At 37.6% G+C, this 19333-nt stretch overlaps 1 protein-coding gene across 2 annotated transcripts in view; it reads right to left on the minus strand.

The window, feature by feature from the left end:
* Window positions 1–236: 236 nt before the first annotated feature.
* The window catches only part of MOSMO (modulator of smoothened), a 59377-nt gene continuing 40280 nt past the window's right edge, over window positions 237–19333 (minus strand). The window contains exons 2-3 of one of the 2 annotated variants that reach the window (XM_047087247.1): window positions 11622–11834; window positions 237–817 (exon numbers count right to left, since the gene is read on the minus strand). In XM_047087247.1, coding sequence (XP_046943203.1) covers window positions 630–817; window positions 11622–11834 — 401 coding nt within the window. In that variant the 3' untranslated portion in view covers window positions 237–629. Of the gene's footprint in view, window positions 818–5344; window positions 6206–11621; window positions 11835–19333 lie in introns of those variants that run through there. The other variant, XM_047087248.1, reaches the window with a different exon arrangement.

Consider the following 19333-nt stretch of genomic DNA (forward strand, 5'->3'; position numbering starts at 1 on the left):
AGTATTAGGGAAAACTGTGAGAAGGAGGTAGTGCAGCCACAACTAAGACAAAGAGCAGGTGTAGTGAAAGAATGGAGAATAGCTGGCTTGTCTGCGTAGGATAAAAAGATACAGTGGTAAGACTGTCTCCTCCTAGAACCACAAAGCCACTGTGGAAAGAGCAGCCCAACTGTCCACTAGAGTCACCAATCCTAATGCCAGGTTGCGCCAGCGAAGAAAATGAATGGACAAGCAGCTTATGTGCACATTGTATTTGTGTTAATAAAACCATAAAACTACAAAAAAAAAAAAAAAAGATACAGTGGTGGGGAAGAAACAAAACCGAAAGCCAGATCATGAAGCTATGTTAACGAAGATGGGACTGCATTCTGCAGATTAGGAATGACAGGAACTCAAAAGAAACGATATGCTTTCGTGTTAAGATTATTTTGGCAGAAGTTATTCGGGTGGATCGAAGTAGATCGAAGTTGAAGGAAGACTGGTTCAGACGGCTGTAGACCAGAACAGCTGTCCTGGGTCAACTGCCCAATGACTATTTGTCAAAGGCATTTTCTCCTGGGTTGAGGGCTCTGCTGGTTGTGTGATTTTGGGAAAGTCGGTATACTTTTCTGAGGCCTTGACCTTCATTTTCATCTCGAACAAGTTAACACTGGATATGCTCTATTAGATTTCATCCAGCTCCACAATCTTATGAGTCTCATGAGAAATCTCTTCTTGAAATTTAATCTTGGGTGGTCATAAGTCTGTGAGTGGAACTGGGACTGAATTGTAGAAAACTTGAATGTGCTTGAAAATGCCATCCCATTGTTTTCTCCTCCTGGGAAAAGAACCAAAACTCTAAAAAAAAGTAATACAGCATTATGCTTTCTATCTTTGATTCCATTTATAAATACCTACTTTTACTTTGTTGCTGGGTAACTGTGACCCAGAAGAGTTGACTTTGCATAAGAGGAACCCAGTCCTTTAGTCTTGGTATTTTTCCTAAAATCTTCTCATACGGTGGTTAGAACAAAGTTAGTGCAAGACTAAGTCAAAATGTGTTTTTGGACTCATGTTATTATGGTTTTTGTTGCTGTGTTTTTTAAGGAGGCTCTATGCCCAACATGGGGCTTGAACTCACAACCTTGAGATCAAGAATTGTATGCTTTACCGACTTAGCCAGTCAGGTGCCTTCATGTTACTGTTTTTCAAGCCAGTCTGTTTTTTTCCTAAATTATTACCAAAAAGAAGGAAAAGTGTTTTCTCCCGCTATCTTATAAGTTCAGTGGAAGTCTACTATTACAATTTCCAATTGATCTATTAATATTTACGGAACTCTTCAAATACCTCTCATGTGTTATACATCAGGATAGATTTGGATGGTATAAAGATAGGGTGATCAGCTCATCCCTTTTGCATGGAACTTTCCCAGTTATAGGCCTGAAAGTCTCATGTCCCAGGGAACCCCTCAGTCTCAGGCAAATGGGGATGACTGGCCACCCTAAGAAGATAAGATGCCTTCATGATCCAGAACTCAAGGATGTCCAAATCCTATCTTGTCTTTATCTTCATACTCCCCATGAGTCTCCTGTAAAGGCCATATAAAGGAGAAACAGCAGCAAAGAGTAAATGCAGTGCTTTATTTGATTATTAGCTATTACTCAGCTGGGCTAATCCCAAGACCCCTCGAGAAAGGTGCAGTAAAGCTGTAATGGAGCACATGGTTGAGTCTAGAGACTCTGTACTCTCCTTCAACCCCAATCTAAAAATCTTAGAAGTTAAGATCCTTTGGCCTGCAGTGAAGTAGAAACAGAAGCAAAGATGAATGGCTTAGGTCTATGTGTGAGGAAGAAACACAAGATGGCTGGCTTTGAGGGCCTTGGCTCAGTAGATCTCTCCCAGTCCATAAAAATATGATGCAGAAGAGAAAGCCACATACATGTGTATATGTTTTTTTTTTTTTTTTTTTTACTGCTGAGTGACTCTTCTTATTGGTAAATATGGCCTCATCTACACTCTAGAATAATGGCATCTCTTGCCAAGGAAGGAGCTGGGAGCAGGAGTGTAAAAAGAGACGGAGACCTTCCCTCTGCCCGATGCTAAAACAAAACAAAGAGGCACGGCACTGTCACTGTGTGAATAGGTAAAACCTCTGTAAGAATTCAACTTCTGAAGTAAAATCTTAAAATCAAAGCTTATTTCAAAGCAATAGAAGCCTTTTTAGTTTCTTTAGTAGACAATTTATTTTGATAAACTTGCTCAATAACAAAAATACAAGTGAAGAAAATTATGTTCATTTTATACAGTTTGTATTAACAATTTGTTTTGAAATTATTAATTGAAAAATGTTATAACCAATTAGAAAACAATTCTTAATAAAATTTGGGGTAATATACAGACCTTGATCACAAACTCTAAAATCTCTTGAGGTGATACAACTAGTTAAGTCCTGTGTAGGGAATGCAACCTACACAGGCCATGTTTTTCCTTCATATATTTTTATCCTTCAAAAATTAGTTCTGAAAGACAGCTTACTGTTTTGAACTGTGAATGTAAATTTAATTTTTAAAAGAAGATCAAAGCAGGTTGATAAAACAGTTACTACAATCAGAGTAACTTGTGGCTAGTAGTCTTTTAATAAAGACAAAATAAATGCAACATGTTCTTCCCATGAAGCCCACGATGCGAAATGATAGCTAAGAGTATATCTAAAGTTAGTTTCCAATACTTTTTCAGGGCCTTTCCTCTAAATCAATAGATTGTATGTCACCAGGACTGTTTATTATTTTACTTAAGAGATTAAACAGTGAATTCACAGAACATCAAGCAGGGATATCAAAGCTTTAGGCAGAAGGGTAAAAACCAATGAAGTGTTTTGGTCATTTAGAACATTAAAAAAAAAAAAAAAAGAGGAGCTATTCTTCAAAAACAAAACAAATGGAAGAGAAAATAGGATAAGAAGTATAAGAGTCAGAAAAGTTACGTACACACATTAACAACATAGAACATGGATTACCTTTGGGAAAAATCATACTGAAATGTTTGCTTTTAATGAATCCAAGATTTTTCATGTTTACAGATGTTTAGGCATGTTCAATAGGAGCTTCCAAAAATTTCAAACTAATTAAGTCTTGTGCAAATAAAACCTATAAACAGTTTTCAGCAGATTTTACAGTGATGTTCTTAGGTCTGAGAAGAATGCGCACACTCTAAAAACAATGTAACAGACAAAAGTTTGACAAATGATTGCACCATAAAACAGTGTTTTATATACAGTTTACAAGATATGATTTCCTGCTATAAATTAATATCGTACTATGTAGTACTTATTATAGTGATCTTTTTAAAAAGCAACTGCTGACAGTTGTCTATCTTTTCACTTACAGAATTTATAGAATTTTAAATGAATGAATCCATTTCATTGTTTGGTCTGGAAGAGTACAAAGATTTGACTTCACATACTACTTGATGGGACAATCTCAATCCTGGGTTAGAGTGCTGACTGGTTAGAGGGAGGGTTCCCCTATCAGCCCTTTGTGCACTGGACCTCCAAGACAATGAGGAAATTAAAGACATTTAATGGTTTGGGTAATAGATACAAATAAAACCTTACATTTTGTAATCTTATATGCAATACCACTGTAAGTGAAAGAAGTAAACAGTGGGGAAATTCTTAGCAGCTGAGAAACTTTCTCTCCCCATGCTTGTGATCCAGTTAAAAATATTTTGAGAAACTATTTACAATAAAATTCATCTTTTGGAAGAGAAAAGCTCTTGATCATATCATAAATTAATTTGAACCATACTTTGCTAACACTTTATCTCAGTGGTATTAATGGTGACAACCAAAACTTCCCTTCAAAGTGATCCATTTGACTGAGGACCAATCAAATCACAATGGGAAGTGCAATCCCAAATGTCCATAGAACACACCCAGTGGTTTTCTCAGAATTAACTAGACATGATAATACTTGGGGAAGAACGGTCTCCTTCAGTCATTTCCCAAGACGTTTCTTTAACCCTGGGAAGGAAAGGTGTGACATTCCCCCAGAATACTCAAGGAATGCACCAGAGTGGTGGTTCACCTCTTCTGACTCCTGAGTGAGCAGGGACACTGGGGTTTTCTTTCACAATAAAATACTGCTGAGTTAACAGTAAGATATATGAATGTCAAACAAGCCAGTGTGAAACACGTCAGGCTCCTCCATTTTCTTCTTTGAATATCTGAAGAGGCAGCCACATCTCGGAAGTAATCATCTTATAATTTATAATTGAGCTCTTTTGAAAAAACAGTGCATTCATTTCTGTTTGTGTGAAGCATGGACTACACGGGACTCTAACTCTACTGGATAGGGACATCTGGGTTGCCGTTTCACTAAAAAGAAGAAAAACTCAGCTCCATTGCCAAGAAAGAACCTCCTGCCCCACATCTCAAACAGGAGATCGTCATAGTGTTCACCTGGAATAACAACTAAGCACTGATATGAAAGCATGGAAACGTGGAGAAGAGAAATACTGTATTTTAAAACTATTATGGATTCAAGGGTTAGTGGCAATGCTTCTAGGAGAAAACGTAAAGCTGTGGGTTTAGTACAGCCCTTTAAAGTAAATACAAAAATGTTAGCTTCTAGCAAACAAAGGCATATAGCATATAAAGAAAACATTGTATTGCTCAGGTTTTTGGTAAAGGAGATGTGTTAATAATGCATACAGATGAACACAAATTTCACTTTTATAGCAGAGCGAAGTTAGTGTTGTAGATAGCCAAAATATTATGAACTGACATTAGCAGTGAACTTTGTATTTATGTAAAGTTGTGTGCTTGAACACAGAAAATGCATTATTCGTGTAACAGACTAAGCCAGTAGAAAAAGAGAGCCTTTGTACAACAGACAACAGTTGCCAATAATTTAAATAGTGTCAAGATTCCCCAAATTATAACATTTTACATGATCTTACCTTCTACAATCATATACAAATAAATTAACCCTACAAAGAATTTTAGCTTAACTTAAAATTGGACCTAGAAAGGTATGGGATTATTTGTACCTATTACAAAAACCTGTTAAAATCAAGGGCTGCTACAAAGAATGAGGTAAACTGAAGACTCTCTCCACTACGCAGCCTTCAGATAAATGGCTTTTTTTTCTATTGAGTTCTAGGTTTGCACACCACAGTGTTTTGCTAGCAAAGCATTCAGAGTTCTCTTCCAGGAACGGTTTGCATGTGTGTGTATATAAATTTACACACACATACACACACACACACACATATATACACACTGTATACTGCATCAGCAAAATATATATATTATATATATATTTATATAAATATAAGGAATATTTTCCCCACCCACCCACCCCCAACATGTTTCTTAGTGTTTGATTTTTTTTTTTGTTTTGTTTTGTACACAGAGAATAGGGAATTTCAGGAATTTTACATACATTTTAGCAAACAAGTTTTGATCTATTGGCTTCTTGGTGTAGTAATGCAACAGCAAATCATTCTGGCACCAAAGGCTCATACCATTACAAGGAAGCTGTGAATACTAATTTCTTAGGAGGTGAGGCCAGCCCCACGTGAACTTCTCTTGCAAGCCTCTGGTCCACCATGACTCATAAATACTTAGAGTTTGTTTTTTTTCCTCAATTAATCGTTAGACATTAAAAACGGAACAACAGAGTCACAAAGGGCCACATGCTTTTCATTATAAAGCATTCTCCTTCACTAGGTTGCTATCACAGTGCAGACCTGACTGCCTGAATATGCTCAGGAGATTTAGTCAATATTGTCTGTATTTGGTTATGGAAAAGGCTCTCCTTATTTGTTTGTTTGTTTGTTTGTTTGTTTGTTTTTTAAATCCAAAGTGCATAGTGAGAACAAATCAAAGCATTTTTTTTTCCTTTTCGGCATCAGTTTCATCTAAGCATCTTCCTATGAGAGGACTGCTCAGATGCCTTGCCTTTGTCCTCTCCCCTCCAAAAATAAAAAAATAAAATAAAATTAAAAATAATAAAAGAGTTGAGCAAATTAGACATTCATCAGCCTGGTAAACAAACTTTGCCAGCAAATAGAAGTCCTACTATAGTAAAGAAAATTGATAAGACAAAAAGTACGTATGATGACCCAACTACTGTGTTGTTGGGTAATTTATAAGGTTGACCTCCGACTTCATTGATGTAAAATCCTATTGGAAATATTAGGGCAGCCATACAGAAAAGGATCACTGTAAAACAAACCAAAACACAACATTAGTAACATGGTTTGGTGATGAAGAAAACAATGAAACTTTGGCACAAAGGAAGTTTAAAAGAAGAAGGGTTATGGGTTGATAACGTGGTCAAACCTGTTAAAACACGGCGCACTTGTCAAAGATTTACATATGCTATATATCACATAATATCCACAAAGCCTAACAATTAAATACAGTAAAAGCCTTTTATATAAGTGTTAGGACGATTTTGAATATCAGCATTAAGAAAGGCCTCCAAACCTACTAAGTGCTTACGTAGACTATTCTTTTTTTTAACTTTAATTTAAAAATATCTTAATTTCAGTATATTTAACATACAGTGTTACATTAGTTTCAGGTGTTTACATAAACTATACTTGACCGTTTAATGTAGTGATTAAGGGCTCTGACTAGAATTAGATAGGGGCTATGTTCTGGCTCCACTATTTATAGCTTAGCAATCTTAGGCTTCTGGTTTCCTTTTAAAAATGGGGTAAATAGGGGCGCCTGGGTGGCGCAGTCGGTTAAGCGTCCGACTTCAGCCAGGTCACGATCTCGCGGTCTGTGAGTTCGAGCCCCGCGTCGGGCTCTGGGCTTATGGCTCAGAGCCTGGAGCCTGTTTCCGATGCTGTGTCTCCCTCTCTCTCTGCCCCTCCCCCGTTCATGCTCTGTTTCTCTCTGTCCCAAAAAAAATAAATAAAAAAACGTTGAAAAAAAAAAAAAATTTTTAAAAATGGGGTAAATACCAGAAGGATAAACAAAACAATGTCAAGTCCCTGGCATGGTGCCAGGTTGACAGTATGTGATGAATAAATGTTGCATATGATGATCATCATAGTTATTATCCTGTTAATTCTCAGCTCCTCTCGGTATTAGAAATGGAGAAAAGGTACACACAAATATAGTACCATTTATCTTAATGATTTAAAATCATCTAGTGGAAAGAATCTCAGCCTTCTGAGATGATTAGCAAACTCTCTCATTATCTCTCATTATGGACAATATTAGAAAAAAATAAAATCTCTCTCAGGTTTCTGAGTACACAGGGGTTAAAGTGGGACAGGAGGACACTCTTTTGAGTTTTGTATACAAACACCATGAAATACTGTATATTAGTTGCTAAAATGTTTCTAGAAAGGTATCAGAAAACCCAGTATCTGGGTAGAGTTCCACAGCCCTCTATTTTAGCAAACAGCTTGCTCCCCTGGGCTACCAAAGAAACACTCTTCTTAGCGAACACAAATTACCTATCGATAGGCTAGCTTTTTCAAGGAAATATTTTATGCTTTTTGAAAGCACATTAGTCAAATATTCACAGTCATTCAAATTTCTTTGGAGGCAGAAACATTTTTTTCAGTGTAATGTGAACATAGGTTACTATACTCACTGCATGTGAAGGGTTTGAAGCTCTCCATCATTAACCAAATGAGAAACTTTTTCCAAGTTAAACATAACTTTTTTCTGTATCAGGAATACAGAGTCCTGGATAAACATACCAGCCAACACTTGTCCTAAATTATTTCTGTGTTAAGCAATCAACAAGTTTAATAGGTGAGTCCTTAAAAAACCAATTAGGAATCTTTTCCTGGAAGAAATACCTCTAAGGCAATATCCAAGGTATTAAGAAATAACATTTTCTTAATTAATACACTAGTTTAAGGAACACCTCAGCATTCTGTTTGCTTTGCACCACTTAGGTGGATTATTTTATATTATATAGACAGACATAGAGACTATTTCTTTTTGGGCCAATGAACCACACCAAATAATGTTACATAAGTGAATTTGTATTCTTTCAGATGCCTACTACAGGACAAGTGAAAGAGTCAAGTATTAGGTTTTCTGGCCTTTCTGTTGTATAGTCAGCAGGAAAGACTATTAGTACTGTCAATGTCCAGTTATCAGTGTCATCTGTCACAAATTTCTAATGGTTCTTCTGCCTTAATATGGCTTGGTAAGTAAAATGAAATCACAATCTACATGTGTATACACAAACTAATAGAATAACAATGGGATAAAGTTATTGTTTTAAAAACAACTTGTTTCTTAATGTTGACTAATCTAATCTCAAGAAACAAATAATTTAGAAGTGCTTTAGAGATACACAGATATTACAATTGTTCATTCTGTTAATGTGCCAACTTCATTCTTATCCTTTTCTATTTTCTACTATAAAATAAAATCTATCTTTTACAATGGAGTAATCATTTAATGACTATATTTAAAGTAGAGTTTAATATTTTACAATAGTTAAATATTTTCCAAGTTAGTTACAAAAAGCTTAATGAGATGTTAAGGAAGCAATAAACTCCTATTCGATCTAATCTTGGTTTTTAATCCAGAGAATTAGGTTCTCTATACTTCTGGGAAGATTTAATGTAAGTGGATGAGTTTTCTTTTCTTTTTCTTTTAACTTTTAACATTTATTTATATTTGAGAGAGAGACAGAACATGAGCAGGGGAGGGGCAGAGAGAGAGGGAGACACAGAATCCGAAGCAGGCTCCAGGCTGTGAGCTGTCAGCACAGAGCCCGATGTGGGGCTTGAACCCACGAACTGTGAGATCATGACCTGAGCCAAAGTCGGATGCTCAACTGACTGAGCCACCCAGGTGCTCCAGGATGAGTTTTCTTTTAAGCTATTGGGACCTGTGAAGTTACTTTAGATCTTAAAATATTATTAATGTAGGGGTGCCTGGGTGGCTCAGCTGGTTAATTGTTTGGCTCTTGATTTTGGCTCAGGTCACGATCTCAGTTTCATGAGTTCAAGCCCTGCGTCAGGCTTTGAGTTGACAGCATGGGGCCTGCTTGGGATTCTCCCTCCATCTTTGCCTCTCTCTCTCAATCTCTCCCCCAAAATAAATAAACTTAAAAAAAATTATTAATGGGGCGCCTGGGTGGCTCAGTCGGTTGAGCGTCCGACTTCGGCTCAAGTCACGATCTCATGGTCCATGAGTTCGAGCCCCACGTCGGGCTCTGGGCTGATGGCTCAGAGCCTGGAGCCTGCTTCCGATTCTGTGTCTCCCTCTCTCTCTGCCCCTCCCCATTCATGCTCTGTCTCTCTCTGTCTCAAAAATAAATAAAAACGTTAAAAAAAATTAAAAAAAAATATTAATGCTGATAATACCTATCAACTTTTGACAATTAAATTTTGGGTTCTAAATAAGCCTGTAAAGACAATAGCTTCAAATCTTCCATGGCACAGATTTCTTGGTGGTGAGAGCTAGATATTGGGTGTATTGGGAGATGAGAATGTAAATTACAGTGGCAGAGGAAAGGATAAGGGGTCAGACTTGAAAAAAAAAACACACCTTTGTTACCCTTGCTCTCAGAGGCAAGCTGCATCACATGCGGCTCTCCTCTGACAGTTCCCCACTGTGTAAACCTGTCAGAAAATGTTACCCTGACATTCTGACCAAAACTGTAATTTAAGTGGAATAGAAATATATAAAATAGAGATAAAGTACGTTTTCAAAGGCTGAGTGGAAACACCAGGGGGAGCTCAATCTCTCTGAAGACTGCCACCCCAGCAGACTAGCTCTGTTAACAAAAACAACCTATTGAAGGAAGCACACAAGAGTAATGGAGCTCTGTGCTGGCTTAGATGACGTTAACTAGGAGATATTGTTGAGCTGAAAAACCAAGGTACAGAACAGTATAAACAGAATATTATTTATAGAACATTCACACATATACGTTTCTATCCACAGGGCACCTCTGGTAGGCAATCCCAGAAACTGGTAACAATGGTTGCTTCCAGCAAAGAGGTATTGAGTAGCTAGGTGATGGAGCCACAAGTAAGACTTACTTTTCACCTAGTGACCCTTTCTTAGGCTTTGAATTATGTACCATATGCACATATTCTTTTTAAAAGTTAAAAATCCATAAACTAAATACTCCTTCTTTGATTTTATTTTACTTCTTAAAGAATGAATTCTACCTGATAAGTAATTGTATCTGTGAGTAACAATTCTCTTTAAGTTCTTCATCAATACCCTTTAATTTAGCAGCACTGTCTCTACAGCTGCCTGTGGACCCTACTATACAGAAAAGAATGGTCTCAGGAGGTCTGTTTGACCTCAAACAGGTCTTCAACTTGTTTCACATTTCTTAACAAAAATGAAGACTTTTTTAGTCAAAGGCAACTTGATCTAAGTTTTAAAACTAAGGGAGATATGTAGACAAAAATAAAACAGAGCCAGAAACATACACATTAAAGCGCTTCACAGAGAGATGGGAAGAAATGGAGACTCATGAACTAATGTTCCTATCTTAGGGTCTTTAAGGATAAAATGAGTTCTAATCTAACACTAATGGGGAGACATGGGATTATGTTTTACTCCTACGATACAAGTTCTAAATGAAAATATCAAGTGAAAGTAAGCTGTATTATAATATTCATTTTTTAAAGCTTATGCAAACCTGAGATAATTATAAGGCATTGAATTAGATGTCAAACCCCATGGTATTTGGCATAAGTACCGTCAGTTATTCTGTTCTTTATATAACTTTAACTTTTATTAAAGTTAAAAAGCCTAAGAATATTACAATATAAATACATTTCCATTGCCATTTTGGGCCAGATAAGTCTTTGTTGTGGGGAGTGTCCCTCACATTTGTAGGATGTTTTACCCTATCCCTGGCCTCTTATCAAGATATCAGTAGGATCCCCTTCACTGTGACAATCAAAAATGTTTCCAGACATTGACAAATGTCCTCTCCCTCTGGGGGAAGGGGAGCAAAATTACTTTACAGAGAAAGAAACAAGAAGGCAAAATTACAGAGATATCTTTCCTTTGTGCATTTTTGCTGCTTTTAATTTGGGAAAAGCCAGTGATGTGTTGGGAAATTAAACCAATCTTGCAAAGTACAAGAGAATGTATAATATATATCATACCATGGGGCATAGCTTAATGGAGTAAGAAATGTTGATGAATAATTATCAAACAACCATATGTGCTGATTTTTCAATGGTCCCACAACAACTCATAGCAGAAACTCAAATTAATGATACTGAAAAGTAAATCACCACCTTAATCTAATTTATACTTCTGTATATTCTCTTCTAGATTTATCTTTATTTGGTAGAGGATGCCAATACCTTTAAGAAGAGTAAAAGACTTGGGTTAGGGGTAGCTCTGAGCCACAGACCTGGAACACTTATGTTACAATGTGAGCAAAAATAAAATTCATTAAGATAGCATTTTATACAAAGCAATTAAGGTTTCGGACGTCTTGGTCTTGTGGTGAGAATCCTGAAGAACTGACGGGGCTGCGCAGAGTCTATGTGATGGCCAGAGTGGGGGTGCTCTTTGATGATTACGGAGTCCTTATTACTGATTCTGGATTATCTTCATTAAACTACCAGAGTGCGCGCCTTCTAGACAAATTTGGTGAGCACAGGTTACTTACTTCCAGTGAAGGCTATCCATCGAGCATATTTTGTAGCTTCTCTTCGCCAGTGGGAAGCCACCAGCAAACCACATGTGACAGTCAATGAAATGATTCCCATGATGATAAAAAACAGTGTGGTGACCCACTCTGGGGGAAGCCGAGGTGGGATGCACGTCCGGTCTCGTCCATGGATTGTCTGACACTGTCGCACAAGGCCCACAGTGAGTGCTCCTGGGGAGATGCAAAAAGGTGGGAACACTTGAGTGGGTTTGTCATTCCAGGGAATATTCCCCACCAACACCCCCTGAGTCATCTTATTTCTGTGTGGATCGCTCAGGCATTTATTTCACCGAGTCTTATTATTCAGCATTCTGCAATTCACAACGTAGTCATACTTAACATACAAAATGAACTTAAAAAAAAAAAAATCACAAAACCACAAGAGGCAGTTCTTTCAGTCACTCATTGAACAAGTACTTTTCAGAGTACTTGTGTCAGGCAATGTTCTGGGCTCTAGCGAAATAACAAACAAGACAGATGAGGTTCCTGCTCTTGTGGAACTTACATACTAGCAGAAAGAAGTGGAACTTTTCTGTTCTCAGATCCAAGACCCAATGTACATTATCTGATTTTGGATGAGGAGAAAAACACTTTTCAGGAAAATGAAGGAAAACTTGAAATATCTAATCATAATATAGAGATAAAATTAAATAATGGATTAAATATTAGAACATATTTTATTAAAGTTAAAAAGCCTAAGAATATTATAATATAAATACCTTTCCATTAAGTTCAAGAAAAAGTTGGGAAAACTGGTAGGTCCTCCCCCTTTGGTAAGTTCAACAATTTGTACAACGTACAACTGTTCAGATTGCTAAACCATTACCAGCATGCTTCAGCAGAGGAGCAAAGGCATTAGTGGAAACTTTTCAAAGGCCCCCTCTCTCATTTAAATAACATGAAAGTGATTTTTGTAAAACATCAGGTGCTATTTTTACATAAACATGTTCTTATGTCAAACCCAAGGAACCCCTCTATCAAATTTAGGGTGAACTGATTTATAGAAACCTAGATATGGAAGGCAAAAGTATTTATTTTATTCTCTTCCTCATTAAGAAGAACAATTAAAATGTTACTTTTGAGTGAAAACTGCTTGTTTCTCCCTTTAAGAGCATCTACAAATGGGAAAACTGTTGTCTAAAACACAAGAAAAGAAATTCCTGTAACTACTGAAAACATAATAGATTTCTGCATCTTTTTTTGGTCTTAATTACTTTCTCAATTTGAGCAAAAACATTAACACCACCACCACCAAAAACACATTAACCTCAAAATCACAGCACTTGCCACAAACAAGTGCCTTTTTTGAGGACAGTCAGTAAAATTCCTAGAGACATTATGGGAACCTGCCTTAGTGGGAAAGGTAGACCAGAGCTGGACATGAGGATATAGATGCACGTATAGGTGGATGGGGCTACTGGAGGGGGGGCAAGGGGGAGATGGGGGGGGGGGAGGGAGGCGGGGAGGGAGGGAGGGGGGGGAGAGAGAGAGAGAGAGGGGGAGAGAGGGAGAGAGGGAGAGAGAGAGAGAGAAAGAGGGAGAGAGAGAGAGGCAGGCTATTAAGCAGGCTGCATGCTCAGTGTGGAGTCTGACTCGGGCTCAATCCCACGACCCTGGGTCACAACCTGGGCCAACTGGAGACGAAATCAAGAGTCAGACACTCAACTGACTGAGCCACCCGGCGCCCCTGCAACCTGTGTTTTGCCATTGATATATTTTTAGAAATAAACCAAGTGTTCAAAGAAAATGAAGTGAAAAATCAGTTTTCTGAAAACTGAGTTGTAGTCCCCCGTACCCTCAATGCTAATTCTGACTATAACTCTTTTGGTAGAGTGGAAGAAGAGCACTCAAAGAAGCTGTACCCTTTTCTGTCAAATCATCCAATAATTAGGCCCATCTTGTGATCTCCACATAGGTAAACAGCATTATAATTTGGGATTGTCTCTGGCAGAATGGAGACGTATGGGGGTTGGGAGGGGAATAGAAAGTGAGCAAACCTTTATAATAATTCCACACACTATCCTTTCTAGGTGCTGCTTGGAGCTCAGTGACTTAGTAGGTCTAAGAGAAGTAAATCAGTTAAAAGTTTTTGACACTTAATTGCTAACCTTGAAATTGCCTGAACCAGAAAAAGGGAGAGCATAGGGTGAGTAGGTTCCAGGAAGTTGCGTAATTGTTTTTAAATTGAAACCGTAAAAAGTTTCGTTGAAAAGAAAACTTGGGGGATAGAGCTTGTCTTATGATAAAGCATTTTATTATAATTTTGGAAATAAAGAAGGGATTCACAGAATGCTCAAGAATGAACAGGAAACTACTCTTGATCATTCAGCAAAAGACTTCTAACAAATTACCCTTTATAGTCACTATCCCATTTATAAAACTGTAATTGCTCTAAGAATAGACAACAGGCAATGAAAAATCCTCTGACAAAATCCAATACTGTGGATTCTGATTACAGCAGTAACTTTCTTCACAACTTCATTTAAAATGCAAAGAAAGTTTTATTGGTAACACTATATAACTAATGAACTTAGATTTACATTTGATAATTACTTGTTGCTGACAAATATTTAAAATTGTAGGTCCAGTAACTAAACTGTCTTTCCTTCAAAATATTTCTGAGTATTCTTATGCTACCTCTTACCTCCCGTTTATAGATATGGCAAAGAGCGTTAGGGCTCAAATTCAATGTAACTTCCTGTGCCTGTAGATTGTTAAGCTTGCTAAGGGGGACTGCTCTTGCTGCTTCTACTGACTGGCATACCACATCAAATGACTACAAACAGAACAAGTAAGACAATGAAAATGAGAGCTGTCCCTGCTACAAACCAAATGGAAATAATCTGACACATGTTCAGTTTTAAAAGCAGAGTTATACTCCTATATTTACAAAGGTCCTTACTACCACACATCAAGACCAAATACTCAGCAGCTACATTCTGGAAGAAAAGAATGCTAAAGCTAGCTGAGATATGCTGTATGTAAGTACATCAATTCACAAAAATTTTATTGAATGTCTATGTGCCCAGCATTGCTGTATGGTCAGAGATTCTAAAAACCAATACTCTGTCACACTTTTAGTGAAAACAGACTTTCCTTAAATAAATTATAGGAGGGCTAGTACAAAGAGTCGACATTGCTGCTATAATTCTTTCTCTTGAGTAAGACTCTAGGTCAACATAACTTCTATCATAGTCCCATATTTTCCATAAGCTGTCTGGGGAGAGGGATATGCAAAGGTTAACTGTGCTGCTGCTATTACATCTTGTAAATTCAGGTACTGTTGTGCCCAAACTCACACCAGGTCTTTAAATTTCATCTTTTACCTCAAAGAATTATCTCCTGTTTGTAGATTCAAATCCATCTCTCATGTTGACTAGCCAAGACCTTTTACATCCTCCAAATTCTCTGGGCACATTTAGTCTGTGTCACACAATCATGCACTTGATTTTAAGGTAGCTTCTTTTTTACCTCAAACAGAAAATGGGCCTTTCAGGAGAGAACTGAACCTTCTACTTCATTGGAAGCCCCCTGGAATGGCCTGTAGCAGTGGGCACAAAGCAGGACTTAATAAGCATTTGGTGAGCTTGAAAGAATTAAAAACAAGCTAAAGTTAAAATCATGCAGGATTAAATAGGTTCTTCTGTAGACCTTGTCTTGCTCAATGTGACTTCCTAAGGCACACTAATTAATAATTAACCACAAGCTCAGCCATTCACTAATTTTTGTTTTATCCAATAGGTCCTTTGCTTCTTTAAGGGGCCTGTGATTCTATTTCCCAAACAGCCAATCCATCTTTACCCTGCAGCTGTTTCCTAGGTAACCAACCCAGCCAAATAAAAGACTTGCACACAATAGGAAAAAGGAAACCACATAAGAACTACAGCATCTCACATGCAGTTCAGTAGCTCACGTGTGTATCACTACATGCAAAAGGAAGTCATAATGAGTTTTACTCTGCTGCGTGGGGTATCTTAACTCAAGAGGCTTTTGACTCTCCGATATCTATAGATCCAGACACTGTTGTAATGATTTAGCACAGCCAGTCTGAGCATGTCTGTTGTCACAAAGAGGGTCATTATAAGGCATGCCATCCCTACAAGGAAAAGCTGTGTCACAGAAAACCGGACACACAGGCCTTGAAAAGCAGAGAGGCACACAAACCCAACAGAGTCTGTCAGAGCTAATCATGTCCAGCAAATGCTTGCCAACCTGGCCACAGAGAGCAGTGAGATGACATGGTTTCGGAGAGAAGTCAGGTGTTAATAGTATTGAGGATCCCTTGTATATGAAGATTTACTTTTCCCCTGCTGTTTTCATGATGTCTTTGGGTTTTAACTATGATGTGTCAGGGTTTGGATTACTTAGAGTCTATCCTACTTGGAATTCGCTGAGATTCTTCAACGTGCAGATTTAAATTTTTCATCAAATTTAGAGAGATGTCAGCCATTATTTCTTCACATATTCTTTCCGCCTGCTCCTTTCTTCTCCTTCTGGGACTCCCATTACGTGTATGCTGGAAGACCTGATAATGTCCCATTAGTCTCTCAATTGCTCAGTTCATTTTTTATTTTTTCCTTCTGCTTCTCGGATTAAATCATTTCAATTGACCCATCTTCAAATTTGCTGATGCAAATTTGCCAGTTTTTCATTTCAGTTATTGTACTTTTCAACTCCAGAATTTCTATTTTTTTTATAATTTCCATCTTTTTGTTAGATATTCTCTATGAGACTTTTTTTTTTTTTAGTTTTTTAAAAACCTTTATTTATTTTTGAGAGAGAGAGACAGAGTGTGAGCAGGGGAGGAGCAGAGAGAGGGAGACACATAATATGTATGAAGCAGGCTCCAGGCCCTGAGCTGTCAGCACAGAGCCCGATATGGGGCTCGAACTCATGAACTGTGAGATCGTGACCTGAGCCAAAGTCAGACGCTCAACTGACTGAGCCACCCAGGCGCCCGGAGACATTGTTTTCTTACTTTAAGTCTTTATACATGGGTTCCTTTATTTTTTGGAATATACTTAAAACAGCTGATTTAAACTTTTTGTCTAGTGAGCTTCCTCAGGGACAGGGTCCAATTCTTTGCTTTTATTTTTCTTGTGTATAGGCCATACCTCCCTGTTTGTGTGTCTTGTAATTTTTAGTTGAAAACTGAAAATTAAAAATATTACAATATGACAACTATAGAAATCAAATCCTCCCTCCCCTAGGGTTTGCTGTTGGTACTATTTGTTTACCAACTTTCCTGGAATAGTTCTGTAAAGTTTGGGTTCATTGTTGTGTGTGGCCTCTGAAGTCTTTTCCATTAGCTTAGTAGTCAACTAATGGTTGGAATTAGATTTCTTTAAATGCCTCAAATCAATGTATCTTTCAGCTTCTACTGTGTCTGTTGTGGAACATTTTCAAAGCTCCAACAGGCAATTTACAACTCTGCCTTAGTATTCCTTTCATGCTAGCATGGAGCCTCAAGATTAGCTAGAGGCAAGAGATTAATTAAGGTCTTCATAGGTCTTTCCTGTATATGTGAGAAGCTCTAAATATGTATATAGTCCAGATTCCTAGGAGTTTCTCAAAGACTTCTCTGGACATCCTGTTCCCTGGTTTTTCCTTCATGTTGTTCATTAGCCTTTAGTTAGTGTCAAAGATAATATCACCTCAGCTACCTGCAACTTTAAACAACTGCTGTTGATTGTTTTCAAGAAGTGCCCTGAGGGTAGGGCAGTGAGCTCTGAATCTGGTCAAATAAAGGCAAGCCCTGAGGAGATTCTCCTAGAGCTGGCAGTACATAGTATCAATTTCTGAGGATGGGGCTTTAAGGAGCACCAGACCCTCTGGCCATTTCAAGTGGTTGCTGAGCAGCTGGTTTATAGGCTACCAAACTTGCATGGCTATTGACTTTCCAGGGTACTGCATAGCAGGGAGAGGGGGGTGTGATTAGCACAATTTAAACTGCCACAAAGCTTGCTCTTCTTACCAAGATTCAGGGGATTCTCTTAAATCAATGCTCCTTGGATTGTTGTAAGCCTATAGTTAAATTCTAGAGTTCTGAAAAAGTTGACCTGAGAATTTTTGCCAGTGTTTTCACTGCATTTATCGAGGAGCAGATTTTCTGAAGTCCCTACTCCACTATCACAGAAGTTAAAGCCACAGGTCATAATCTGAATCTCTGCTTTGACAAACTTGGGTAAATCCCTTAACTTTCCTAAGCTTGTTTCAGCAGCAAATTAATATGACTTAACATTTAGATTTCTGTCAGAAATAAATAAGATGATGAAATAATACTTGTAAAACAACTGGAACTGTAAGCACTGAATAGCGATTGTTTTTCAGGGAAGTAAATTAGATATTTTTGTTTTAGTTAAAACATACACAGGGCGGTAGACACAATAATTTAACACAAGAGTACACTCATGAAACTCATATTCCAAAATAAAAGGGCTGACATCTGATGGTTGCTATGGCTGCTAGTCATAAAAAGTACTCAGGACAACACTCTCCTGCCCAACTGCTTTAGTATATCATTCAGGTTGAAGATTAAGCACAAGGCAAGTTCAGACCTGCTGAATAAAAACTCTGGGGGCAGATTTTATAGGAGTAGCAAGCTGAGAACATTGGGATTGAGAAAGTGTTGCTAACAGAATGAAATTACAATATGTTGTGTTGGGTAGCAAATAAATAAAAAAGTCATTAATCTTCCTTTTTAGTTTGACTTTCTTTTCTCTTAAACTCCACTGGCTGTTCTATCTCTACTTAAATATATATGTTACCAGCTGTTTGTAAGTAGGACTGTGGTTCAGAGGTCATATCTCATTTTGAAATCGACTAAATCGGGGCACTGGGGTGGCTCATTCGGTTAAGCATCCAACTTCGGCCCAGGTCATGATCCCGTGCTTCGTGGGTTCGAGCCCTGCATTGGGCTCTGTGCTGACAGCCCAGAGATTGGAGCCTGCTTCAGATTCTATGTCTCCCTCTCTCTCTGCTTGTACTCTGTCTCCCAAAAACAAACATTAAAAAATTTTTTTAGATCAACTATATCATACCCTATGCCATTCTCTCATTGTAACTTATTCTATCAGCTCTTGCTCCATAAACTCGGCCTTGAGTCTAATCCTATAAATACATTAAACATAAACTAGCAGTTAAACTCTATTTTAAAATCTGCCTTACTGACAAGTACAATATGGTACCAGAATCTGTCCTATTACAATCTCAATCACTGAAGCTCTTAACATAATATGAAGTCATTAAAGAAAAGCCCACCACAATGTTTAAATTGTCTATACAATGTATAAAAAATACGTGGACCGGTATCTGTCACATGGCTAAGAGTGGCCTACTCTGAGTAGGATTAGAGGGTGGAGTAGGGTTGAGAACCGTCATACTTTTCACTCTTATCTGAGTGTACATTGATACAATTCTGTCCTTTAAAAAATATGCATTCATTTTATATTTTAAAATTCTAAAATGTGTAGAGTGTTACATATTAAATGTAAATAAAATGTACTAACTGCACATATACTGCACACTGTGAAATCTTTCAACCACTTATGATTTTAAGCACATGCTCTGGATCTAAAAGAAATTAGAGAATGCCAAAGAAATGAAAGTAAATCAGGTAGAGAACTAAAATGGGATTTAAATAACCGCATTTACATTTTCTCTTCCATTTC

The sequence above is a fragment of the Lynx rufus genome, unplaced genomic scaffold, assembly GCF_022079265.1.
Source record: "Lynx rufus isolate CCGP_SWC_20201006 ecotype Redwood Valley unplaced genomic scaffold, mLynRuf1.p SCAF_23, whole genome shotgun sequence".
Classification (NCBI taxonomy): Eukaryota; Metazoa; Chordata; class Mammalia; order Carnivora; family Felidae; genus Lynx; species Lynx rufus.